Consider the following 27,253-nt stretch of genomic DNA (forward strand, 5'->3'; position numbering starts at 1 on the left):
ACAGGTCACTGTCAGTCCGGGTCTGGGTTCCTGCAGAGATCCCAGTTCCTTCCTCCCGGTCCGACTGAACCGATTCCCCGCCAGCCTGAAACAAATGGAAGAATAAAGATGAAATAAACAGATTACACAACAGTGTCAGTAACAGGACCAGGGTAAATGTTTCAACAACACTCACAGACAAATATCACCCGAAAACCCCCGGATTCGCTGATATTTTATCACATTGACCATTAACACAAACACCCACCTGATCCACTTCAGATTCGGGAGGGTCAGTATGAGGCGGCGGAGAGCAGGGACGGATCGGTCTGTCAGTGAGTTTAATCCCAGGTTCAGCCTCGTCAGTGATGGGTTTGTACTGAGAGCGGAGACGAGATCCTCGGCACCAGAATCTGTGAGACCGACATCCCACAGCCTGGAGATGAGAGAGAGTGAGGGTGAAGGACACAGAGAGACAGGAGACGGTACAAATCCCCACTGTTTATCAGTAATACAATTACTGATCACATTAGTGTTCGGTGTAAGACACCCAGAAACTGTAAACACAATCTCCCACAGTCTGGTACTTACTCCAGTTTCTGTATTTTACACTCCGCATTCCTCAAAGACACAGACAACAGTTTCACTCCTGAATCTCCCAGTTTATTATCACTCAGGTACACCTCCGTCAGTGATGGGTTTATACTGAGAGCGGAGGCCAGGTCCACGGCACCAGAATCTGTGAGACCGACATCCCTCAGCCTGGAGATGAGAGAGGGTGAGGGTGAAGGACACAGAAAGACAGGAGGCGGTACAAATCCCCAGTGTTTTTACTGATTACTGATTTTTACTTCAGCACAACTGCGCAAGTCGGCCAGTGAGAACAGTGAGAAGAGTTTAAAAGGAAGACAGATTTACAGAGTGAGCGTCAGAGGAGCGGGAGACAGAGTAGGAAAGCTTTGGCTCAACGGGGCTTCGGCGATAAAGGGTCGAGGCGAGGTAGGTTATCTGTTTACAATACAGACAGAGAGTATGTGTGTGAGGCTTGTTTTCTGTGCTCGGTGTCAGATATGGGAGATCCTGGAGACTCCCAGCCTCCTGGACGGCAACATCTGCACCCGGTGTGTCGAGCTGCAGCTCCTTAGGGAACTGGAGATGCAGCTCGATAACCTTCGTCTGGTCAGGGAGAGCGAGGAAGTGATAGAGAGGAGATATAGGCAGGTGGTCACACCGGGGCCAGAGGAGACTGAAGTGGGTAACCGTCAGGAGAGGGAAGGGCAAGAAGCAGGTACTAGAGAGTACCCCAGTGGCTATACCCCTTAACGATAAGTACTCCTGTTCGAGTACAGCTGGAGGGGGGGTGGCCTACCTGGAGGAAGCAACAGTGTACATGCCTCTGGCATAGAGTCTGCCACTGCGGCTTAGATGGGTAGGGAAAGGACGAGGATAGCAGAAGTGTTTGGGAACTCTATAGTTAGGGGCCCGACAGGCAATTCTATGGACGCAGGAAATAAACTTGGATGGTAGTTTGCCACCCCCCCCCCCCCCGCCCGCCCCCCGGTGCCAGGGTCCGGTATGTTTCTGCTCAGGTCCACGATATCCTGAAGTAGGAAGAAGAACAGTCAGAGGTCATGGTACATATTTGACCAACGACGTAGGTAGGAAAAGAGAAGAGGTCCTGAAAAAAGACTACAGGGAGTTAGGATGTAAGTTGAGAAGCAGGACCTCAAAGCTAGTGATCATGGGATTACTGCCTGTGCCACGCGACACGAGAACAGGAAAAGAATGAGGTGAAGATAAATGCGTGGCTGAGGGATTGGTGCAGGGCGTAGGGATTCAGATTTCTGGATCATTGGGACCACTTCTGGGGCAGTTGTGATCTGTACAAAAAGGACGGGTTGCACTTGAATCCCAGAGGGACCAGTATCCTGGTGGGGAGGTTTGCTAAACCTATTCCGGGGAGTTTAAACTAGAATTGTTCGGGGGTGGGAACTGAACTGAAGTGACGGAGGAAAGGGAGTTTGTCTCACAAATAGAGAAAGTTTGGAGATAGTGCAAAAGGAAGGATACACGGGCGATAGAGAAGGGAGGCGCTCAGACCGATGGATTGAGATGTGTCTATTTTAATGCAAAGAGTATCATGAATAGAGCGGATGAGAGAGTGTGGATCAGCAGTTGGAGATATGACGTTGTGGTCATTACAGAGACTTGGATGTCACAAGGGGACAGGAACAACTGAACGATAGAACAAGACCGTGGCGAGCGTGAGGGACGTGGCATTCAAAGGTGATTCTGGCGTTCAGAGCTAGTTCAGGCAAGGGAGGAGGATCCCCGAGTTCAGGGAGATGCGGGAGGATCCCCGAGTTCACGACGAGGTAGGATCCCGGAGTTCATGGCGAGGCAGGATCTTTGCTAGGCTAGAGGATGAGTCTATGGGACAAGGAATGCTGGGAGGATAGCCCCCTGGGCGGGCCGCATAACTCCTGGGCAGGGCCCGGCCTCCCAGGCAGGGAATTGGGGCACAACCCGTCGGAAGAGAGGGGTAGGAAAGAGGCAGAGTCCTCCGCCGGGCAACAGAAATCTGGCCTGGCTTGCCCGACGGAGGCAAGGGATAGGAAGGGGACTAGGTCCACGGTGACTCCGAGACTGACTCACACAACTAGTTGATTAGAGGTGGGTACTCCAAGCCGGGGCGAACAGGATGAACAGAACGAAACCGGGTGAACAGCGCAAGCAGGGAATCATGATGAACAGGTCAGAACAGGGTAAATAGGGCGACCAGCACAAACAGGACGACGAGGTCGAAATAGGATTAATTAGACAACCAGTGCGAGCAAGGCGAAGCGGACGGAACAGCGGGACGAGCGCGTACAAGAAAAGCAGGGGAACAAGACAAACATGACGACCCCCCATCTAGACAGTCCCAGAGCCCCTTATATATCTGATGCCCAGCCGATGGGCATCAGATGCACCTCCTTGAGACCAAACAAGCCACGATGATCCAGAGGTGTGTCTAATTGGCTCAACGGTGAAAGGAGGGACGGCTACAAGACCCGGAGTCCAGAGTCCGCGGACCAGATCAAGACCCGGGCTCCGGATCGGACCATTATAGTGGATGCTGCAGGGCAGGAATGGCGACTACAGGTACCAGGCTTCAGATGTTCCAGAACGGAGAGGGAGGGAGTCAAAAAAGGTGGGGGCATGGCACTGTTGATCAGAGATAGCGTCACGGCTGCAGAAAAGGAGGAAGTCATGTAGGGGTTGTCTACAGAGTATATGTGGGTGGAAGTCAAGAAAAGGAAGGGGTCAATAACACTAACGGGTGTTTTTTTATAAACCATCCAATAGTAACAGGGACATTCATGAGCAGATAGAGAAACGTTCTGGAAAAGAGTAATAATAGCAGGGTTGGTGAGGTGGGAGATTTTAATTTCCCAAATATCGATTGGCATCTCCCTAGAGTGAGGGGTTTAGATGGGTCGAGTTTGTTAGGTGTGTTAAGGAAGGTTTCTTGATTCAATATGTAGATAACCCTACAAGAAGAGGGACTGTACTTGATTGAGTAATGGGAAATGAACCTGGTCTGGTGTCAGGTCTCTCAGTGGGAGAGTGTTTTGGGGATAGTGATCACAATTCTATCTTTTTTTCCATAACTTTGGAGAGGGATAGGCAAAGGCAAGTAAGGGAAACCTTTCATTGGTGTAAGGGGAATTATGAGGGTATCAGGCGGAAACTTGGAAGCATATATCTGGAAGATATGAATCTGGAAGATGATAAGGCTAGCAGGAAGGAGCTTAAAATGCAATTAGGAGAGCTAGAAGAGGCCATGAGAAGTCCTTGGCAGAGAGGATTAAGGAAAACCCCAAGGCATTCTACAAGTATGTGAAGTGCAAAAGGATAGGTTGCAGAGAAAAGGATCAGTCAAGTGTGACAATGGAAAAGTGCGTATGGAACTGGAGGAAATAGCCAAGGTATTTAATGAATGATTTGTTTCAATATTCATGATGGAAAAGGATCTTGGCGATTGCAGGAATGACTTGCATTGGACTGAAAAGCTTGAGAGTGTAGATATTAAGAAAGAGGTTGTGCTGGAGCTTTTGGAAAGCATCAAGTTGGATAAGTCACCAGGACATGACGGGATGTACCCCAGGCTACTGTGGGAAGTGAGGGAGGAAATTGCGGAGCCTCTGGCGATGATCTTTTCATCATCAATGTGGATTGGAGAGGTTCCGGAGGATTGGAGGTTTGCGGACGTTGTTCCCTTATTCAAGAAAGGGTGTAGGGATAGCCCAGGAAATTATAGAACAGTGAGTCTTACCTCAGTGGTTTGTAAGTTGATGGAGAAGACCCTGAGAGGCAGGATTTAAGAACATTTGGAGAGAGCAAAATATGATTAGGAATAGTCAACATGGCGTTGTCAAAGGCATGTCGTGCCTTACGAGTCAGATTGAATTTTTTGAAGATATGACGAAACACATTGATAATGGTACAGCTGTAAGTTATAAGCTACACCATGCAAGGCTTATTGAGAAAGTAAGGAGTCATGGGATCCAAACGGACGTTGCCTTGTGGATACAGAATTGGCTTGCCCACAGGAGGCAAAGAGTGGTTGTAGACGGGTCATATTCTGCATGGAGGTCGGTGACCAGTGGTGTGCCTCAGGGATCTGTCCTGGGATTTTTATAAATGACATGGATGAGGAAGTGGAGGGTAGTGTTACTAAATTTGCTGATGATTCAACGGTTGAAGGTGTTGTGGATAGTGTGGAAGGCTGTCAGTCGTTACAGCATGGCATTGACAGAATATAAAACTGGGCTGAGAAGTGGCAGATGGAGTTGAACCCAGATAAGTGTGAAGTGGTTCATTTTGGCAGTTCGCATATGATAGTAGAATATACTATTAATGGTAAGACTCCTGAGAGTTTGGGGGATCAGAGGGATCTTGGGGTCCTAGTGCATAGGACACCCAAAGCTGCTACGGAGACTCTGTGGTTGTGAAGGCATACGGTGTCGTGGCCTTCATCAATCGTGGAATTGAACTTCGGATCCGAGAGGTAATGTTGCAGCACTATAGGACCCTGGTCAGATCCCACTTGGAGTATTGTGCTCAGTTCTGGTCGCCTCACTATAGGAAGGACTTCGAAACCACAGAAAGGGTGAGGAGGAGATTCAGAAGGATTTTTCCTGGATTGGGGAGCATGCCTTATGAGAATAGATTGAGAAAACTCAGCCTTTTCTCCTTGGAGCGACGGAGGATGAGAGGTGACCTGATAGAGGTGTATAAGTTAAGGAGAGGCATTGATCATGTGGATAGTCAGAGGCATTTTCTTAGGGCTGAAATGGCTGGCAGGAGACGCCATATTTTTAGGGTGCTTGGAAGTAGGTACAGAGGAGATGTTTGCCTTTTTATGTCGAGAGTGGTGAGTTCGTGGAATGGGCTGCCGGTGGCGGTGGTGGAGACGGAAACGATAGGGTCTTTTAAGAGACTCCTGGATGGCTACATTGGGCTCAGAAAAATAGAGGGCTTTGGGTAAAGCCCAGGTATTTCTAAGGTTCATCGCAGCTTTGTGGGTCGAAGGGACTGTATTGTACTGATTATTTCCTATGTTTCTACTTATCACATTAATGTTCAGTGTCAGACACCCAGTGACTGTAAACACAATCTCCCACAGTCTGGTACTTACCCCAGTTTCTGTATTTTACATTCCGGGTGCCTCAGACCCGCAGACACCAGTTTCGCTCCTGAATCTCTGAGGTCATTACCCCTGAGGCTATATAGAAACAGACAAATTGATGAACAAAGTGATTGAAACCGCGGGTCTGAGGGAATTTCTATCACTCGGATATTTCAGGAACCATTAAACTCTTCAGTAAATCACTGATCGGCGTTCCCATCATTGTCAATGTACCTCACTGACCAGCTCCAGGGTATTCACCGAATGTCAGTAATTCAGTCTGTCGGTGTGACCCTGTAAACTCCACATATTCCGTCTCATTTACCAATGGTTAGAAAGGTGTTCCCGACGTGACAGATGCGGAAGGATCAGGGTTGAAGGGTGGAGAAAAGTCTCACGTTGATGATGCTTTGTAGGGAATTGTCGATGGGAGATGGTCGAAGCGAAAGCACCTGAACAAAAGGTATTGGACGACAAAGCCTGCAGGAGGATGGTGATTGAAGAATAGAGATCCCAGAAGAGGAAGGAAGAGGGTTCCCACAGGAGGAAGGAGGGGGATCTAAAAGGGAGGAAGGGGGATGAGGAAGAGAGATCCCAAAAGAGGAAGAGAAATGGAGAAGAGAGATCCCACAGGAGGAAGAGAGATGGAGAAGAGAGATCCCACAGGAAATTGGGGGATGGGGAAGAGGGATCCAACAGGAGGAGGGGGATGGGGTAGAGAGATCCCAGAGGGAAAAGAAAATGGGGAAGAGAGAACCGACAGGAAAAAGGGTATGGGGAAGGGATATCCAACAGGAGGCAGGGGAGAGAGAAAGATAAAAGATAATCCAACAAGATGCGATTATCCAGAAAAAGGTGTGAGATAGGTCAGATCAGAAGATGCCGCCATGTGGTCTGGGTATCTGGAAGTGTGCACAGACACACAGGTGAACCGATGGTGATAGTAACACACGGGGAAGGGCAGGAGAGAACAATCTCACAATGGCATTTCTTTCCTTCTCACTGGGACAGTCTGCTGACGGTCTCTTGTCCCTCACCGGGAAGGGGGTGTGAATCTCTGACCCACCTGCTACAGTCAGTGTCGGTCTGGGTGTCAGTAACAGTGAGAAGGAACATTGTCAATGGACATGCCACAGGCAGCGAGAAACACGGCTATTCCTGTGATTTACTACCATTAAACCAATGGCCGTTGTTCACTGATCTGATGAGGTCTCCAACATCCCTTCACAAGGAACCACAGAACCCTCCCATTCTTGGAGAATTACTGACCGATCCCCTGGCATTTGTCAAAATTCTTCACAATCTGATTTACTACAGTTTAACCCAAATCCCTTACATTGAAACAACACAATGGAACAGTTTCACAGTTCAGAGTGAGAAATAAATCAAGTTACCTCAACTCCAGGCACTTGTGCAGTCCGGGTCCCAGCCGCTCGATTCCTTCACACTGAATGTGGCAGTTCTCCAGGTTGAGGTGTTTAATTGTATCACAGAGTCCGATGACATGCGACAGGACCGCGCAGTCTATCGGGGTCAATGTCATTCCACTGAAAGAAAGTGTTTCCACAGATCCCAGTGTGGCCTGTGCCAGTCCACGATTCTGAGACTCAAACAGGTAGTGCAATGTGTTCAGGAGGCTGCTTTTACCAGCTTCACTCCTCGTGTTTCTACTCTGACATTTAACCTCCTCCTTAACCCAGTCAATCACCCGGCAGGTTGTTTGATGAGGAAATGGACCCAGAAATTCCTCCAGACCCCGAGCTGTCATTGGGTTGGAAAGACCAGCAACAAAACGGAGAAATACCTCAAATCGCCCATCTGTTGTGCTGTGGGCTTCAGTGAGGAATTTCAGGAAATCTCCGGGATGTGGATTCAGGAATTGTGCGACTGCAGCTACAAACTCTTGGATGGTGAGGTGTGGGAATGTGTACACCACACACCGGGCAGAATCTTCTCTCTCCAAAAGCTCCATCAGGAACCCGGACAGGAACTGGGAAGGCTGCAGATTGTACTTGATCAAATCTCCATCTGTAAATACAATCTTCTTCTCGGACACTCCTCTGAAGGCCATCTGACCAACCCTGAGTAACACATCACGGGGTTTCTCAATCTCACGGCCGTGGTTTTTCAGGATGTTGTAAATATAGTAGGAGTACAGTTGGGTAATGGTCTTGGGAACTCGCTGTGGGTCTCTGACTCTTTGTGTGAAGAACGGGCCTAGTGCCAGAGCGAGGATCCAACAGTAGGAGGGGTTGTAGCTCATGGTGTACAGGATCTCGTTCTCCTTCACGTGTTTGAAAACAGCTGCCGCCACCGTCTGATCTTCAAAATGCCTGATGAAATATTCCTTCCGTTCCTCACCAACAAATCCCAGGATTTCAGCCCAGACACTGATCTCAGCCTTTTCCAATGAATGTAACTCAGTGGGACGGGTGGTCACCAGCACTGAACACCCTGGGAGCAGCTTGTGCTGGATTAAACTGTACACAATGTCAGACACCTTGCACTTGAATTCAGGATCTGTGCATGTGGATGGAGGTTCTGTGTGTCCCCGACTGTCAGAAAAATCAATTTTGTCTTTGAATTCATCCAAACCATCGAATATAAACAGCAATCCCTGTGGGTTCTTCCAGACCTCTTTCAGGATATTACCAAAGAAGGGATACTGATCTAGAATCAGTTCTTTCAGGTTTATTCTGCAGGTAATATGGTTTAAATCCCGGAATTTGAAACTGAAGACAAACTGGAATTGTTGGTATATTTTCCCCATGGCCCAGTCATAAACAATCTTTTGTACCAATGTTGTTTTCCCGATCCCTGGAACTCCAGCCAGTGCTGCCGAACTCCCAGATTTGGATTTAATCCGGGAAAAGCTGCTCTGGAACAATTGATCCGTCTGGATTTTCTCGAGCTCTCCGCGGAGATGTTTTTCTCTCCACTCCTCGTGGTCTCTGCCTCTTGCCAGCAGCTCATGCTCCACCAGTCTCCGATCTCGAACAGTAGAAATGACCGTGAGCTCAGCGTATCGATCAACCAGCTGGAAAACCTTCACTTTCTCCCTCATCAGGATCGTGTTCACTCTCAGTGTTTCAGTTTGTGCCCGCAGAGTCTCCTTGTGTTTCTGTTGAACATCTTCCATCAGAACAGACAGTGGACAAACTGTTAGATGCCTCAGCTCAGAACTCAGTATTTAAGCACCAAGAGTTAGCTCAAAGCTGTTGCATTACTTGGATTCATCAATGGATATTCATACAGTAAAGTAAATTCGGTTAACAGACCCCTGACTGGACAGAGAGACCTGGTCCAGATAAACACCAGATCATCACATTTCCACATTAGTTGTGCTGTGAAGGTGAGTATTTCCCTGGTAGTTTACTGAACCCCAACTGTCCCGTAACGGACAATCTGCCACATCTGTCACAGCTGTCATTTTTTCCTCAGGAAGAAACTTTTAATCCCCAGTGTTGATGTGGCGTATGGAGACAGAGAAGAGGGTGATAGGCATTCTGTCAAAGGAACAGTTAGGGGAGTCATAGCTCCCCCTCCCTTCCGACCGTCACTGATTTAAAATACAAAGAAGTAACTTTACGCATCAGCACGTGCACTGTGGGTGGCTGGTTTGTGTGTTCGAATGCTGTCAGGGGTGTGTTGGGTCTCACTCTATGTATGGACTCTGCCACGGGTGCCTCAGTTCTCACATCCTGACAGGTCCCTCTTAGGGGTGTGCGGGGTCTCACAATATGTGGGGACCCTGTCAGGTGCGTATAACTACATAACAATTACAGCACGGAAACAGGCCATCTCGGCCCTTCTAATCCGTGCCGAACGTTTACTCTCCCCTAGTCCCACCGACCTGCACTCAGCCCATAACCCTCCATTCATTTCCTGTCCATATACCTATCCAATTTTACTTTAAATGAAAATACCGAACCTGCCTCCAGCACTTCTACCGGAAGCTCATTCCACACAGCTACCACTCTCTGAGTAAATAAATACCCCGCTCGTGTTACCCTTAAACGTTTGCCCCCTAACTCTCAAATCATGAACTCTTGCATGAATCTCCCCTACTCTCAATGGAAAAAGCCTGTCCACGTCAACTCGATATATCTCCCTCATTATTTTAAATACTTCTATCAAGTCCCCACTCAACCTTCTATGCTCCAAAGAATAAAGGCCTAACTTGTTCAACCTTTCCCTGTAACTTAGGTGCTGGAACCCAGGTAACAATCTAGTAAATCTCCTCTGTCCCTCTCTATTTTGTTGACGTCTTTCCTATAACTCGGTGACCAGAACTGCACACAATACTCCAAATTCGGCCTTATCAATGTCTTGTACAATTTTAATATTACATCCCAACTCCTATACTCAATGCTCTGATTGATATAGGCCAGCATACCAAAAGCTTTCTTCACCATCCTGTCCACGTGAGATTCCACCTTCAGGGAACTATGCACCCTTATTCCTACATCATTTTGTTCTACTGCATTCTTCAATGCCCGATCATTTACCAGATATGTCCTATTTTGATTATTGCTACCAAAATGTAGCACCTCACACTTATCAGTATTATAACCATCTGCCGTCGTTCAGCCTACTCTTCTAACTGGCCTAAATCTCTCTGCAAGCTTTGAAAACCTGTTTCATTATCCATAACGCCACCAACCTTAGTATCATCTGAATACTTACTAATCCAATTTACTACGATATCATCCAGATTATTAATGTATATGAAAAACAAAATTGGACCCAATACAGATCCCTGAGGGACACCACTAGTCACCCGCCACCAACCTGACAAACAGTTATCCACTACTACTCTCTGGTGTCTCCCATCTAGCCACTGTTGAATCCATTTTAATACTTCAATATCAATACCTAATGATTGAACCTTCCTAACTCATCTTCCTTGTGGAAGCTTGTCAAAGGACTTACTGAAGTCCATATAGACAACGTCCAGCGATTTACCCTCGTCAGCTTTCCTCGTAACCTCTTCAGAAAATTCAGTAAGATTTGTCAAACATACCCTTCCACGCACAGATACAAGCTGACTGTTCCTAATCAGACCCTGTCTATCCATATAATTATACATACCATCTCAAGAATATGTTACATTAATTTAGCCACCACTGACGTCAGATTGACAGGCCTATAATTGCTAGGTTTACTCTTAGAACCCTTTTAAAACAATGGAACAACATGAGCAACACGCCAATCCTCTGGCACCATCCCCGTTTCTAATGACATTTGGAATTTTTCAGCCAGAGCCCCTGCTATTTCTGCACCAACTTCCCTCAAGGTCCCAGGAATATCCTGTCAAGACCCAGAGATTTATCCACTTCTATATTCCTTAAAAGTGGCAGCACTATCTCCTCTTTAATCGTTATAGTTTCCATAACTTCCCTTGTTGTTTCCCTTACATTACAGAATTCAATATCCATCTCCTTAGTGAACACCGAAGAAAATAAATAGTTCAAAATCTCCCCCATCTCTTTCGGCTCCATACATAGCTGTCCACTCCAATTCTCACAGGGACCAATTTTATCCCTCACTATACTTTTGTTATTAATATAACTGTAGAAACCCTTCGGATTTATTTTCATCTTATTTGCCAAAGCAACCTCGTATCTTCTTTTAGCTTTTCTAATCTCTTTCTTAAGAGTCTTCTTATATTCTTTTTATTCCTCGAGCATCTCATTTACTCCATGCTGCCTATATTTATTGTAGATCTCTCTCTTTTTCCTAACCAAGTTTCCAATATCCCTTTGAAAACCATAGCTCTCTCAAACTTTTAACCTTTCCTTTCAACCTAACAGGAACATGAAGATTCTGTACCCTCAAAATTTCACCCTTAAATGACATCCATTTCTCTATTACATCCTTCCCATAAAACAAATTGTCACAATCCACTCCTTCTAAACCTTTTCACATCTCCTCAAAGTTAGCCTTTCTCCAATCAAAAGTCTCAAGCCTGGGTCCAGTCCTACCCTTTTCCATAATAATATTGAAATTAATGGTATTGTGATCACTAGACACGAAGTGCTCTCCAACACATAAATCCGTCACCTGACCTATCTCAGGTGCAGGATCTTACAGTGTGTGAGGACCCTGCCCGGGTTTTGTAGGGTCTCACCTGTTTTGTCAGAATCTTTTCGGGTTTGTGTGGAGTCTCACTGTGTGTCAACACCCAAACAGGGGTGTGTGGGGTCTCACAGTCTGTCAACAGTCTAACAGGGGTGTGTGGGTTCTCACAGTGGTCAGGAAGCTGTCAAGGTTATGTGAGATCTCTCAGTGAGTCGGGACCCAGTGCGGAGTGTGTGCTTTCATAGTGTGTCAGGACACTCCCAGGGGTGTTTGCGGTCACGGGTTGTCGGGAACCTGTCTGGGATGTGTGGGGTCTCACAGTGTGTGCGGGCACAGCCAGTGGAGAATGGGGTCTCGCAAGGTATCAGGACTCTATAAGGGGTGTGTTATGTAGCACAGTGCGTCAGGAACATATCGGGAGTGTGTATGGTCTCCCGGTGTGTCAGGTCCCTAGAAGGTTTGTGTGGGGTCTCACTTTGTGTCAGGACCATGCCAGGAGTGAGTGGGATCTCTCAATATGTCAGCATCCTAACATGAGTGCATGGTGCCTCACAGTGTGCCAGGAACTTGTCAGAGGCGTGGGGGTTCTCAAAGTTTGTCGGGACCATGTCAGGGGTGTGTGGGGTCACGCAAGGTATCATGACCCTGTCAGGTGTGTGTGGGGTCGCACAGTGTTTCAGGACTCTATTATGGTTGTGTGGTATTCACAATGTGTGGGGACCCTGGCACGGATGTGTGGGGTCTCTCAGTGTGTTAGGACCCTGTCAGGGGTGTGCGGGGTCTCATAGTGTGTCGGGACCCTGCCAGGGTTGAGTGGGGTTTCACAGTGTGTGTAGACCCGGCCAGGGGTGAATCGGGTCTTGCAAGGTATCAGGACCCTTTCAGGTGTGCCTGGGATCTCACAGTGTGTCAGGAACCTGTCGTGGTTGTGTGTGTTCTACCGGTGTGTACAGTCCCTAACAGGTTTGTGTGAGATCTCACATTGTGACAAGACCATAACAGTGGTGAGTGGGGTCTGACAGTGTGTCAGGACCCTGCCAGGGGTGTCTGGGGTCTCACAGTGTGCAGGCCCAGCCAGAGGAGAATGGGGTCTTGCAAGGTACCAGGACCCTGTAAGGGGTGTGTGTGGTCTCACAGTGTGTCACGAACATGCCGGGAGTGTGTATGGTCTCCCGGTGCGTTAGTTCCCTAAAAGGGTTGTGTTGGATCTCACATTGGGTCAAGACACTAACAGGGGTGTGTGAGTTCTCACAGCGTGTCAGTACCCTATCAGGTTTGTGTGGGATTCAGAGTGCGTCAAGACCCTCATAGAGATATGTGGGATCTCGCAGTATGTCAGGACCCTGCCAGGAGAGTGTGGGGTCTTAAAGTGTGTCAGGACTCTGCGAGGGGTTTTAGGGTCGCACAGTGTTTTAGGACTATAAAAGTGCTGTGTGGGGTTTCAAAGTATAAGTTCGCTAACAGGGGTGTGTGGGGTATCACAGTGTGTCTGGAGTCTGTCACGGTTGTATGTGGACACACTGTGTGTCAGGACCTGTCAGAGGTGTGTGGGATCTTACAGTGTGTCACAACCCTGTCAAGAGTGTGTGGGTTCTCACAGTGTGTCAGGACCGTGCTGGGGGTGAGTTGGGTCTCACAGATTGTGTGGACCCTTCCAGTGGTGAATGGGGTCTCTCAAGGGATCAGGAATCTGTCAGGGGTGTACGGATTCTCACAGTGTTTCGTGCACGGCCAGGTGTGTGCGGGGTCTATTAGCGTGGCAATACCCTGTCAGTGGTGTGTGGTGTCTCACAGTGTGTCAGGACACCGCCAGTTTTGTGTGGGGTCTCCCAGTTCCTCAGGACCCTGCTGGGGAGTATGGGGTGTGACAGTGTGTCGAGACCCTGACAGAGGTGTCTCACATTGTGTCAGAACCCTGCCGATCGTGTGTGGTGTCTCACAGTTTGTTAGGACCCTTTCAAGGCTGTGTGGGGTCTGACAATGTGTCGGGACTCTGTCAGGGTTGTGTAGGGATTCAGGTGTGCCTGGGATCTCACAGTGTGTGGGGATCCTGCCAGGGGAGTCTGGGGTCTCACTGCTCTGTTAAATGTGCAGTTGAGTAATCCAACTCAGTCTGCGATGATGAAGCCTTACAATCTTTTGAGCCCATGCACTGCCCCGGGCTCCATTTGCACCGACACAATGTGCTTACCGATGTAGTGAGTTTCTTATCCACAATAGGTGCAGGAGTTGGCTATTCGGCCTCTTGGGCCAGCACCTCCATTCAATATGATCATGGCTGATCATCCACATTCAGGCAGATAGACAGATATACTTAATTGATCCTGAGGGAAATTGGGTTTCGTTACAGTCGTACCTACCAAGAATGGTGTAGAAATATAGCAATAGAAAACCATAAATAATTAAATAATAATAAGTACATTATGCCAAGTGGAAGTAAGTCCAGGACCAGCCTATTGGCTCAGGGTGTCTGACACTCCGAGGGAGGAGTTGTAAAGTTTGATGGCCACAGACAGAAATGATTTCCTGTGATGTTCAGTGTTAAATCTCGTTGGAATGAGTTGCTGGCTGAATGTACACCTGTGCCTAACCAGTACATTATGGAGTGGATTGGAGACATTGTCCAAGATGGCACGCAACTTGGACAGCATCCTATTTTCAGACATCACCGTCAGAGAGTCCAGTTCCACCCCCACAACATCACTGGCCTTACGAATGAGTTTGTTGATTCTGTTGTAGTTTGCTACCCTCAGCCTGCTGCCCCAGCACACAACAGCAAACATGACAGAACTGGCCACCACAGCCTCGTAGAACATCCTCAGATCGTCCAGCAGATGTTAAAGGACCTCAGTCTGCTCAGGAAATTGAAACGGCTCTGACCCTTCCTGTGGACAGCATCAGTGTTCTTTAACCATTCCAGTTTATTGTCCATTCGTGTCCCCAGGTATTTGGAAACCTCCACAATGTCCACATTGACCCCTTGGATGGAAACAGTGGTCACTGGTGCCTTAGCCCTCCTCAGGTCCACCAGCAGCTCTTTCACATTAAGCTGCTGATGATTCTGCTCACACCATGTGACAAAGTTTCCCCACCATAGCCCTGCATTCTGCCTCATCTCCCGTGCTGATGCATAAAACTATAGCAGTGTCATCAAAAAACTGTTATCAGAGTCATCAGTACCCTGTTCCTGCCTTCTCCCCATATCCCTTGACTCCGCTATTTTTAAGAGCTCTATTTAACTTTTTCTTGTAAACATCCAGAGAATTGGCCAGCACTGCCTTCTGAGGCAGAACTTTCCATAGATCCCCAACTCTCTGGGTGAAAAAGTTTTTTCTTGAACTCCATTCTAAATGGTCTACCCCTTATTTCTAAACTGTAGCCTCTGGTTCTGGACTCCCCCAACATCGGAAACATGTTTCCCGCCTTTAACATGTCCAATTCCTTAATAATCTTAGTTGTTTCAATCTGATCCCCTCTCATCCTTCTAAATTCCAGCGTATACAAGCCCAGTCGCTCCAATCTTTCAACATATGACAGTCCCTCTATCTAGGGAATTAATCCCGTGAACCTATGCTGCACTCCCTCAACAGCAAGAAAGTCCTTTCTCAAATTTGGAGACCAAAACTGAACACAATACTCCAGGTGTGGTCTCACCAGGGCCCTGTACAATTGCAGAAGGACGTTTTTGCTCCTATACTCAACTCCCTTTGTTGTAAAAGGCAACATAACAACATACCATTAGCTTTTTTTCACTGCCTGCTGTACCTGCATGTTTTCTTTCAGTAATTTAATAATATTGCAATTTCATAAATTGCAATATTATTTGTAGATATGTTCAGTCCCTGCCACCTTTTTGCCGCAAGCTCGCAGCTCTCGGTTTCTCTGTCCTAATTCCCATTTCTCACCCTTCCACAGAGTCCATCACACATCACATCAATTTCAGCTTCTGTGTACTGAGCTGAGGATTTTGTCTCCGACCTCACCCTCACTAATACTGTCTCCTGATGGAATTCCCAGGATTATTGAGTGGGATATTGATCTGGATAACTTTAGCAGTGTTTGTACTAAGTCGTTGCAGATGTGAAGAGAGTGGGGTTCATATGCTGCTCTGGGATTAAACAGACTAGTTGTAGTGTCATCTGCTTTTCTCATTAAATGGCTGCTGTCATTGTTATTCTGTGATGAGAACTTCAATGCACTCCCAGTTCTAAAAATGATGACCTGAGGTATTTAGAAAAGTAATTTAGGATGAGGGCTGTACCGGGGATTGACATTTCCCATATTTTCGCTCCTCAGATGACCCTCTTCTCCATTCTGACCCCGGTGGAGGGATCTGTAGTTGCGGGACCCAGAGAGGAGTGATCCCTTTCAACAAACGCTCCAGCCCTCTGAGTTGTTCCTTCTACTGTCCTGTGAAAACTCTCACTCCAGCAAACATTTTTCCATGTGTCTCACTGTGCACTGTGTCACGGTGGAACATTTACCTGATCAAATCGCCATGGATCAATAACGACATGGCCCGACAAAACATCAGCCTTTGATGGAAACAGCGGTATCTTCACTTACCTTTCAGTTCCCTGGGAATCTCCAGTGCGGGTTGATGGACCGGAAAACAACCTGTTCGGATTTATACAATTTGAGAAATTGAAATGTGTCAAATTATAATTATGTAATACTTGATTCCAAAATTAATTTAGTATTTGTTATTATCTTACCATGCTTCTCAATTTCTTTTAGTATCTTGTCCAACTTGGGGACACAATTCCGCATTTTCACAAAGGTTTCCCACATCACCCTCGGGGCGCGGGAGCCTTTCTCCATCACCAGGCTCAGGAGGAGTTCAGAACTGTCCGCCTGCTCTCCCTTATCAGCGAGATCAGAGATTTTCTGTGAAGAGTAACAGTGAACATATTGGGGACTGACAGATTCACACAGAGAATGAGAAGTAAATGATGTGCTCTGTAACGGGATCACATTGAGCAGTCACACGAACGGGTGCTGATCCAGTCTGGACATGGACTGTACATTCTGAGTGCAGAGCACACGGAGGGACATTCACCCTGAACCTGGTCCACCAATCAATGAGATCCTGGCTGGTCTGTGACCGCTTCATTGACGTGGCTCCAAATCCATTAATAATTCCTCACCAGATCTGACTGTGTAAAACAGAAATCAGCAAATAATGATCACAGATGAAGAAAGAAGTCAGGAGGGTTTTGTATCAGCGTGAACAGTCTCTGGGAAGTTACAGGAAAGATGATTCATCTCCTCAGTCCGCCAGTGTCCAACATGACAGAGGATTATCGGCTGACACCTGATGCCTTTCTTTTGCCTTTTCCAGTGCAGGTTTATTCAGTGATTACACATTACAACATGGCAGTATTCCTCGATCCACGCTGTTCGCAGTTACGGATTGTAACGGAATCACCTTCACCCAGAAAAGAACACACTCGAGTTCCTGTGGCACCCGCAGTTGATGCCCCAGTTCTCACTGACATCCTGCCGTCACTCTGTACATTCTTCCACGACTGAAACTTCTTGTCATATTTCCATTTAAAACTGTAAACCCACACAACAGTAACTTGCTCAACTCACTCTGAACATAGAGCAGCCTCCCACCAGTCCGCGGGGTCTTTTCACCTCTTTCTCTCACTGGTTCAGATTCACATGTTCGAGATTGTATGTACAGTACTTATATCCCAGTTGTTCTTGTATCTAATTTAATATCCAATGAGGCAGAGTTCCAACACCAATCAGTCCTGTGAAGTGTGAAAATTCAAACCCATTCTCCCTCCCACTCACCCGATGTTCCTCTCCGTTGAACTGATTTTTGGCCGTTAACGCCAGGCTCACTCTATGCACCCCTCCTTCCATCGCCTGCTCCAGCCTGTCCCGGTAGATATCCGTCAACCGCAGCAGCTGGGAATCGTCACAGCTTGCCAGGAGCTCGGTGATCTCTGAGCTCGGACCTGTGAAGGAAAATGGAGATAATTAAATAAAATACTGACCTCATATTGGGCAGCAACTTTCTCTCTGGAACCTAAAGATCACCTAACACAGTACGAAATGCACATACCCTTCCGTTTATTAAAGACTTGAAATGACTCTGCTTATTGCTGAGAATATAGTAACCCATCACCATCACTCTCCTGGTATTGCCCATCACCACCGCTTTGCTCTGGGTTACTGTCTGCCTGCCAGGCCAACCCTTTCCTCGGCAAATCTCTGGGATTTCTCACAAAATGCTGAAGGTCAGGTTGCATCTAAGGAGGGGAATAAACAATCAACGTTTCTGGCCAAGGACCTTTATCGGACTCGAAATGACGGGACAGAAATTCTAGATATTGCCACATTACTTTCTATTCCTTGTGGTCCTGATCTGAACCATTAACTGTTTGTTCCCCTCCATGGATGCTGCCTGACCTGCTGGATTCCGCTAGTACTTCGTGTATCCTTTTGTTGCTCAAAACTTTCAGCATCTGCAGAATAGCTTGTGTTTGGAACACCTCTCTGCTTTAACGTACATCTCAGTTTGTGACAGAAGCAAAAAGCAGACAGTAATTGCATCGCTTCCACGTGTGACGGTGCTTCTCCCACAGATGTCAATTCTCGCTTTCATCTCTCTGATCAGTCCCCTCACATATATTTTGAACATCGCCGATATTGCATTAAACTCAGACACAGAGCCAAGGCAATATTTAAAAAATCGCAGACTTTCCCGTGACCTTTCCCGATGTTGATGTTACTAGACCTCCTCCCCTGCCCGCCCGATCAGGTGTGATCAGATTCTGCTGCTCTGTAGCAAAATAAATTAACAAGAGGGTCAGTATCGCTCGGGGGGCGTTGGTGGTGGACCCAAATGCAAGACACAGACACTGTGGTACTAGGAAAAGGACTAGTTGTGTCAAGAAACAAGGGAAGTGGGGAGGAAATGATGCTGGACATCGACACAGGCCCGAGAGGAGACTAGGATTCAGGGCCTGTGGTAGGACATGAACTAGAGGCACAGGACGCGGGCGTGGACTAGGAACAAGTGGCCTGGACTGGGAACACGGAACTTCGCAACAGAGCCTGGACAAGGACCCGGAATCTGAGTCTTGGTTGGAACTAGGAACCTGGGTTTTGAATTGGGACAGGAACACTGGTCGAGGCTAGGACCATACGTGGCTACAGGTCGTGGTATGTCTACAGGACAGGACAAGACGCATGGACAGGATGCCTTGACTAGGTCTTGGGAGAGTGGAAACACAGAGCCTCGGTGTTGGGAGTATGGGAACACAGAGCCTTTACTCGGGCAGGATGCGGTACTCCTGGGCAGGATACAGCTTCAGAAGGAAGGGAAGGGAACAGTCCCACACTGCACCCAGGACCTACTTATGTATCCAGCCCAGAATGAGAATCATGTGCCTCTATTGAGACACTCCAACAGAACACGTGAAAAACGGAAAAGCTGGAATAAGGATTGATGGACCGGACCGTGATCCGGAATGCAGACCTCATGGAATAGACCACGACAGTCAGACATTAATTGTGGTGTAAAGGAGAACATTGTTTTGTTTATAAGCTGAGGAAAGCACCTCCAAATAATTTGGAACCACCCACTGACACAGCTGGATCGAGCTGCGCCCATCCATCCACACTCACACAATACCCATTTCAGCTTTCTCCATGGATTGTACACAGTGCCGGGATTCTCCGAGGTACCCTCGCTATATTGCCGGCAATTCCCTGTTATGAACCAGTCTTGTGCCTTGGACCTGGAGTGTTGTGTCAACAAAAAATAAAGGCAGGTTGAGCAGACAGCGCCTACCTATTTGCTCCTCCTACCACTGGCGGCGCTATGGTGAGTAATGGACAACTATTTCAGCAGTGTGGGTTGAAGCATTTCCGCAGACCAATGGGACATCTATTCCTCTCATCACTGTACCGGAGGAGATAGCAGAGGTACTTAATGAATACTTTGCTTTAGTATTCACTGCGAAAGAGAATTTTGGCGATTGTAGGGATCACTTGCAGCTGACTGAAACGCTTAGCATACAGACATGAAGAACAAGGAAGTGCTGGAGCTTATAGCAAGCACCAAGTTGGTTAAGTCCCCGGGATCGGACGGGATGACCCCAAGCTACTGTGGGAGGCAAGGGAGGAGACTGTTGAGCCTCTGGCGATGATCTCTTCATCATCAATGGGAATGGGAGAGGATCCGGAGGAATGTAAGGTTGCGGATGTAATTCCCTTATTTAAAAAAAGGGAGGAGAGATAGCTGAGGAAATTACAGACCGTTGAGTCTTACTTGACGGAAAAAATCCTGAGGCAGGATCTATGAACATTTGGTGAGGCATAATATGATAAGCAATATTCAACATGGCTTTGTCAAAGGCAGGCTTAACGAGCCTGATTGAATTATTTGTGGATGAAACCAAACACATTGATGAAGGTAGATCTACAGATGTAGTGTATAAGGATTTCAGCAAGGCATTTGATAAGGTACTCCTTGCAAGGCTGACTGAGAAAGTAAGGAGGCATGGGATCCAAGGGGTCATTGCAGGCATCCAAGCAGCTGTGCAGGTTGAATCTGTGGTTAAGAAGGCAAACGGCGCATTAACCTTCAGATTCATCGAATTGAGTTCAGAAGCTGAGAGGTAATAATTTAGCTTAATAGAAAACTTGTCAGACACCACTTGGAGTACTGTACTCAGTTCTTATCGCCTCACTAGAGGAAGGGTGTGGAAACCTTCCAAGGAATTCTGAGGATATTTACAAGTGTAAATGCCTGGATTGTGGAGCGTGCGTTATAAGAATAGATTGAGTGAACTCGGCCTTTTCTCTTTGGTGAGACGGAGGACGAGAGGTGACCTGATAGAGGTGTACAGGGTGATGAGCTGATTCCAGGAATGAAAGGGTTATCATACGAGGATCCTGTGGATAGTTCTGATTATTTCCAACCGCCCCCCCCCCCAACCAGGGCTGAATTGGCTACCACGAAAGGGCGCAGTATTAAGGTGCTAGGAAGTAGGTACAAAGGAGATATCAGGTGTAAATCAGGTGTGGTGAGCGTGTGGAATGGGCTGCCGGCAATGTTGGTGGAGGCGGATACGATAGGGTCTTTTAAGAGGCTTCTGGATAGGTACAGGAATCCTATAAAAATAGAGGACTGTGTGTAATACGGGATAATCTCTAAAGTCACGCTATGTTCAGCAGAGATTTGTGGTCCGAAGGGACTTTAATTTGCTGTAGGGTTTTTTATGTTTCTATCGATAGTCGTCCAAAAACATCGACTGTACTTGTGTCCACAAATGCTAAACACAAATACACAACTGCAGATGCTGTGGCTCAAAGGATACGAACACAACGCTGGAAGAACTCAGCAGGTCAGGCAGCATCCGTGAGAAAAGCGTAGCCAGCGTTTCATGCCGAGACCCTTCATCAGGAATCAACCACAAATGCTTCCTATTCTGCTGAGTTCCTCCAGCATTGTGTGAGTCTGTTGTTCAGATTTCCTCTTGTTTGTGTGCAGGATCAACAGATGAATTCGTGGAAAATCCAACTGGGCGATCTGGAAGAACGTGTGAGGAATCTGGAGCAGCAGCTGGATGACCTTTGACTCATAAAGGAAAATGAGGCAGTCATAGCTACAGGGTGGTAGTCACAGCTGGGCTGCCGGAAACAGGTCGTTGGATGACAGTCCGAGGGGGAAAGCGAATCAGAGTACGCAGGTAGTGCAGTCTACAGAATGTAGCCATTCCCCTGAATAATAAGTTTACCGTCCTGGATGCTGCTGGTGTGGATGACCCGACCAGGAGTGAGCCACGGTGGCAGGGCGTCGGGCACTGAGTCTGATTCTGTGGTGAAGAAGGATGGGACGGTGAAGAGGAGAGATGTCATCATTGGAGACTCTACAGTCAGGGGAGCAGACAGGAGATTTTCTGGACGTGAGAACGACACGCGCACAGTTTGTTGCCTCCCGGGTGCCAGGATCCAGGATGTCTCTGACCGGGTGCATGACATCCTGGTACGAGAGAGAAAGCAATCAGAGGTCATGATACATGTTGTTACCAATGACATAGGCAGGAAGAGGAATGATGTTCTGAAGTGTGAGTTTTGGGAACTAGGCAGAAGGCTAAAGAACAGGAATGCAAGGGTGGCGTTCTCAGGATTGCTGCCAGTACTACGTGATAGTGATGGTAAGAATTGGAGGAGATGGCAGTTGAATGCGTGGCTGAGGAGTTGGTGCCGGGGACAGGGTTTTAGATTTTTGGAACATTGGGATCTCTTCTGGGGAATGTGGGACCTATACAGATTGGATGGGTTGCACCTGAACTCGAGGTGGAGCAATATCCTTGCAGGTAGGTTTGCTAGCATGGTTCGGGGAGTGGTTAAATTAATTTGCAAGGGGGATGGGACCCGGAACGATAGAGTAGTTAAAGAAGTGCATGGAGTAAAGCCAGATGTAACATATAGAGAGGCTTCGATGAAAGAAAAGCAGTGTAAAGGGTGTAAAGGTAGTAAGGTAGAAGGGCTAAAGTGTGTGTACTTCAATGCAAGAAGCATCAGGAACAAAGGTGATGAACTGAGAGCTTGGATACATACATGGAATTATGATGTAGTGTCCATTACAGAGTCTTGGCTGGCAACAGGGCAGGAAAGGATTCTCAAAATTCCTGGATTTCAGTGCTTTAAAAAGGATGCGGGGGTGGGAAAGAGGGGTGGGCATTACTAGTCAGGCAGCATACTATTACAGCTGCAGAAAGGGTGGGTAATGTAGCAGGATCCTCTTCTGAGTCGGTATGTGTGGAAGTCAGGAACAAGAAGGGAGCAGTTACTCTACTGGGGTGTATTCAATTTGCCCCCTGGTCGCAGCAGAGATACCGAGGAGCAGATTGGGAGGCAACTTTTGGAAAGCCGCAAAATTAACAGGATTGTTATCATGGGTGACTTTAACTTCCATAATATTGATTGGCTCTTGATTAGTTCCAAGGGTTTAGATGGGGCAGAGTTTATTAAGTGTGTACAGGATGGATTCCTTTCACAGTACGTTGACCGGCTGACTAGGGGGAATGCCTTACTATATCTCGTATTAGGTAACGAACCGGGTCAGGTCACAGATCTGTCAGTGGGTAAGCATCTGGGGGACAGAGATCACCGCTCCCTGGCCTTTTGCATTATCATGGAAAAGAATAGAAACAGAGAAGACAGGATTTTTTTTTAATTCGGGAAGGGCAAATTATGAGGCTATAAGTGTAGAATTTGTGGGTGTGAATTGGGATGATGTTTTTGCAGGGAAATGTGGTCGATGTTTAGGGATCACTTGCAGGATGTTAGGGATAAATTTGTCCCGGTGAGGAAGAATGGCAAGGTAAAGGAACCATGGGTGACAAGTGAGGTAGAAAATCTAGTCAGGTGGAAGAAGGCAGCGTACATGAGGTTTAGGAAGCAAGGGTAAGATGGGTCTATTGAGGAATATAGGGTAGCAAGAAAGGAGATTAAGAAGGGGCTGAGAAGAGCAAGAAGGGGGCATGGGAAGGCCTTGGCGAGTAGGGTAAAGGAAAACCCCAAGGCATTCCTCAATTATGTGAAGAACAAAAGGATGACAGGAGTAAAGGTAGGACCGATTGGAGGTAAAAGCGGGTAGATGTGCCTGGAGGCTGTGGAAGCAAGCGAGGACCTCAATGAATACTTCTCTTCGGTATTCAGCAATGGGAGGGAACTTGATGACGGTGAGGACAATATGACTGAGGTTGATGTTCTGGAGCATGGTGATATTAAGGGAGAGGAGGTGCTGGAGTTGTTAAAACACATTAGGACGGGTAAGTCCCCGGGGCCTGATGGAATATTACCCAGGCTGCTCCACGAGGCGAGGGAAGAGATTGCCGAGCCTCTGGCTAGGATCTTTAGGTCCTCGTTGTCCACAGGAATGGTACCGGAAGATTGGAGGGAAGCGAATGTTGTCCCCTTGTTCAAAAAAGTTAGTAGGGATAGTCCAGGTAATTATAGATCAGTGAGCCTTACGTCTGTGATGGGAAATCTGTTGGAAAAGATTCTTATTGATAGGATCTATGGGCATGTAGAGAATCATGGTCTGATCAGGGACAGTCAGCATGGTTTTGTGAAAGGCAGATCGTGCCTAACAAGCCTGATAGAGTTCTTTGAGGAGGTGAGCAGGCATATAGATGAGGGTTGTGCAGTGGATATATTCTACACGGATTTTAGTAAAGCATTTGACAAGGTTTCACACGGTAGTCTTATTCAGAAAGTCTGAAGGGATGGGATCCAGGGATGTTTGGCCAGGTGGATTCAGAATTGGCTTGCCTGCAGAAGGCGGAGTGTTGTGGTGGAGGGAGTACATTCAGATTGGGGGCTTGTGACTAGTGGGGTCCCACAAGGATCTGTTCTGGGGCCTCTACTTCTTGTCATTTTTATTAACTACCTGGATGTGGGAGTAGAAGTGTGGGTTGGCAAGTTTGCAGAAAGGTTGGCGGTGTTGCAGATAGTGTTAAAGATTGTCGAAGATTGCAGAGAGACATTGATAGGATACAGAAGTGGGCTGAGAAGTGGCAGATGGGGTTCAAACTGGAGAAGTGTGAGGTGGTACACTTTGGAAGGACAAACTCCAAGACAAAGTGCAAAGTAAATAGCAGGATACTTGGTAGTGTGGAGGAGCAGAGGGATCAGTGGGTACACGTCCACAGATCCCTGAAAGTTGCCTCACAGGTAGATAGAGTAGTTAGGAAAGCTTATGGTGTGTTAGCTTTCATTTATGGGATAAATAGTTTAAAAGATGCGATGTAATGATGCAGCTCAATAAAACTCCAGTTAGGCCACACTTGGAGTACTGTGTACTGTTCTGGTCGCCTCACTGCAGGAAGGATGTTCAACCATTGCAAAGGGTACAGAGGAGATTTACCAGGATGTTGTCTGGTTTAGAGAGTATGGGTTATGATCAGAGATGAAGGGAGCTAGGGCGTTTCTCTTTGGAGAGAAGGAGGATGAGAGGAGACATGATAGAGGTGTACAAGATATTAAGAAGAATAGACAGAGTGAACAACCAGTGTCTCTTCCCCAGGTCACCACTGCTCAGTACAAGAGGACATGGCTTTAAGGTAAGGGGAGGGAAGTTCAAGTGGGATATTAGAGGAAGGGTTTTCACTCAGAGACTGATTGCTATGTGGAATGCACTGCCTGAGTCAGTGGTGGAGGCAGACACACTAGAGAAGTTTAAGAGACAGGTATATGGAGGAATTTACGGTGGGGGGTTATATGTGAGGCAGGGTTTGAGGGTCGGCACAAAATTGTGGGCCGATGGGCCTGTAATGTGCTGTACTATTCTATGTTCTATGTTAAAATACACTGTAGCATTTTCAGGACATTCTTTCAATTGTAATATGCATCCAGAAATCAGCTCACGATTATGATGAAAAAAATCGATTCTCAGGTTCTGCCAAGCCTCAGTCTAAGATTTGAGATGCCATTTGAATTATGCATTTCATCACTCACCTGTCAGTTGAGTGGGTATCTGAGATAACCCCTGGGAGATGTTCATGTATTCCTGTGGGTCGGGGCCTGTTTAAATCAAAAGGCTTTCATGAAAACAGAGTTTATAATCTAAAATTTTTATAATTCAATGTCACTCTGTGTTCAATGCGCATCTTTAACATACCGAGCTCTTGTATATCCTTGAGTATTTTGTCCAACTTCTGTAACTCAGTCCGCATTTTCACAATGGATTCCCACATCACCCTCCGGGTCTGCGAGTCTTTGCCCATCACCAAACTGAGGAATAGTCTGAAACTCTCTATCCGGTTTCCCCTCAGTTCAGTGACTTTCTATAAAAGGGAAGCAGTGAATTTATTTTGTTGTACACGAAAAGACATGGAGAATATGGCTCGGTTGCTTTCTGAACAGGCACAGTCAATGCTACTTCAGCTACTTCACTACTTCATCCTCCCTCTAAAGATCTGGTCTTTGTCATTCAGAGAGAAGCGTAACTGAATGAAATTGCAAGTCAATATTGTGCCTGAATAAGGCTTTAACGACCCTCAGCAGGAGGTTTTGGCAGACAGACATACTTTATTGATCCCGAAGGAAATTGGGGTTCGTTACAGCCGCACCAACCAGGAATAGTGTAGAAATATAGCAAAATAAATCATTAAATAATTAAATAATAATATGTTAATCACGCTGTGGAAATAAGTCCACGACCAGCCTATTGGCTCAGGGTGTCTGACACTCCGAGGGAGGAGTTGTAAAGTTTGATGGCCGCAGGTAGGAATGACTTCCTATGACGATCAGTGTTACATCTCGGTGGAATGAGTCTCTGGCTGAATGTACTCCTGTGCCTAACCAGTACATTATGGAGTGGATGGGAGTCATGGCCCAAGATGGCATGCAACTTGGACAGCATCCTCTTTTCAGACACCAGCGTCAGAGAGGCCAGTTCCACCCCCACAACATCACTGGCCTTACGAATGATTTTGTTGATTCTGTTGGTGTCTGATACCCTCAGCCTGCGGCCCCAGCACACAACAGCAAACATGATAGCACTGGCCACCACAGACTCAGCATCGTCCGGCAGTTGTTAAAGGACCTCTGACCCTTCTTGTAGACAGCCTCAGTGTTCGTTGATTGTCAATTGGTTTCCGCAGGTATTTCTCCACCATGTCCACACAGACCCCTTGGATGGAAACAGGCGTCACCGGTGCCTTGGCCCTCCTCAGGTCCACCACCAGCTCCTTAGTCTGTTTCACATTAGTTTGCAGATGCTCATTGTGATTAGTTTGCTCACTCCGTCAGATAAGCATCGGTTTACCAAACAATGGCATGAAACATTTGTATAAAATTAAATCAATATTGCAAAACAAAACAAAACGATACAATATGAAAATATGTGGCAGTTTATCCGTTATTTAGGGAGAGGGGAATAAGGTTTATATTTCAAATATTTCATCAGTAGAGATAACAATATTTGTCAGCTATTGAATATGTTAGAGCTGTTTCTCACAACTTCTTCATTTCACCCTTCAGGGTTTCATCTAGACCATGCCAACAGTAAGTGAAATCTCTAATTAAAAGGACATTTTACTGAAGATGACAGCAAGCAAACAGCCATCACCGTCATGCTTCCACATCGACCTCCGTTGCTTTAATCAGAAGCTCTGCATAATTCAATAATTTACATCTGAACTGTTATATATTTTCTTGTGGCACAACTACTGCTGATATAAAACCCCTCTCCACATATTTTGCAATATATTATAAGGTTAGTGCAGGCAGTATTTCTGTGAATGTTACTTTTTTTTCCATCCAACGACACATATCTGATGGAGTTGGCAATGGCAGAATGATGAGGAAACAAAGCAGTGTTACAAATTACAAAATTACTGTCCGACAACAAGAAGGCAAGGGGAGGGTAGAGCGAGAGTTAAAAAGATGGATTGTGGGATTAAATCTCAAATAGATGGGAACATAACTGAATTTTCAGAAGCTACACTGTAGATAATTAGAAAAGGCCACAGTCAGAGAAAC

The 27,253-nt window shown here is 46.8% G+C and overlaps 1 protein-coding gene across 1 annotated transcript; it reads right to left on the reverse strand.

Annotated features, from left to right (window-relative positions):
• On the reverse strand, window positions 1-25,494 carry LOC132387473 (NACHT, LRR and PYD domains-containing protein 3-like; the record flags this gene model as incomplete). The annotated part of the gene is given in 9 exon segments (XM_059959842.1): window positions 1-85; window positions 248-561; window positions 564-741; window positions 5,663-5,749; window positions 7,048-8,812; window positions 16,411-16,621; window positions 17,537-17,703; window positions 25,226-25,291; window positions 25,389-25,494. Coding segments are annotated over 9 exon segments (2,979 nt in total), but the record flags the coding sequence as incomplete, so codon positions are not given.
• Between the last annotated feature and the right edge of the window lie 1,759 nt (window positions 25,495-27,253).

Source organism: Hypanus sabinus, unplaced genomic scaffold (genome assembly GCF_030144855.1).
Source record: "Hypanus sabinus isolate sHypSab1 unplaced genomic scaffold, sHypSab1.hap1 scaffold_190, whole genome shotgun sequence".
In the NCBI taxonomy this organism is placed as follows: domain Eukaryota; kingdom Metazoa; phylum Chordata; class Chondrichthyes; order Myliobatiformes; family Dasyatidae; genus Hypanus; species Hypanus sabinus.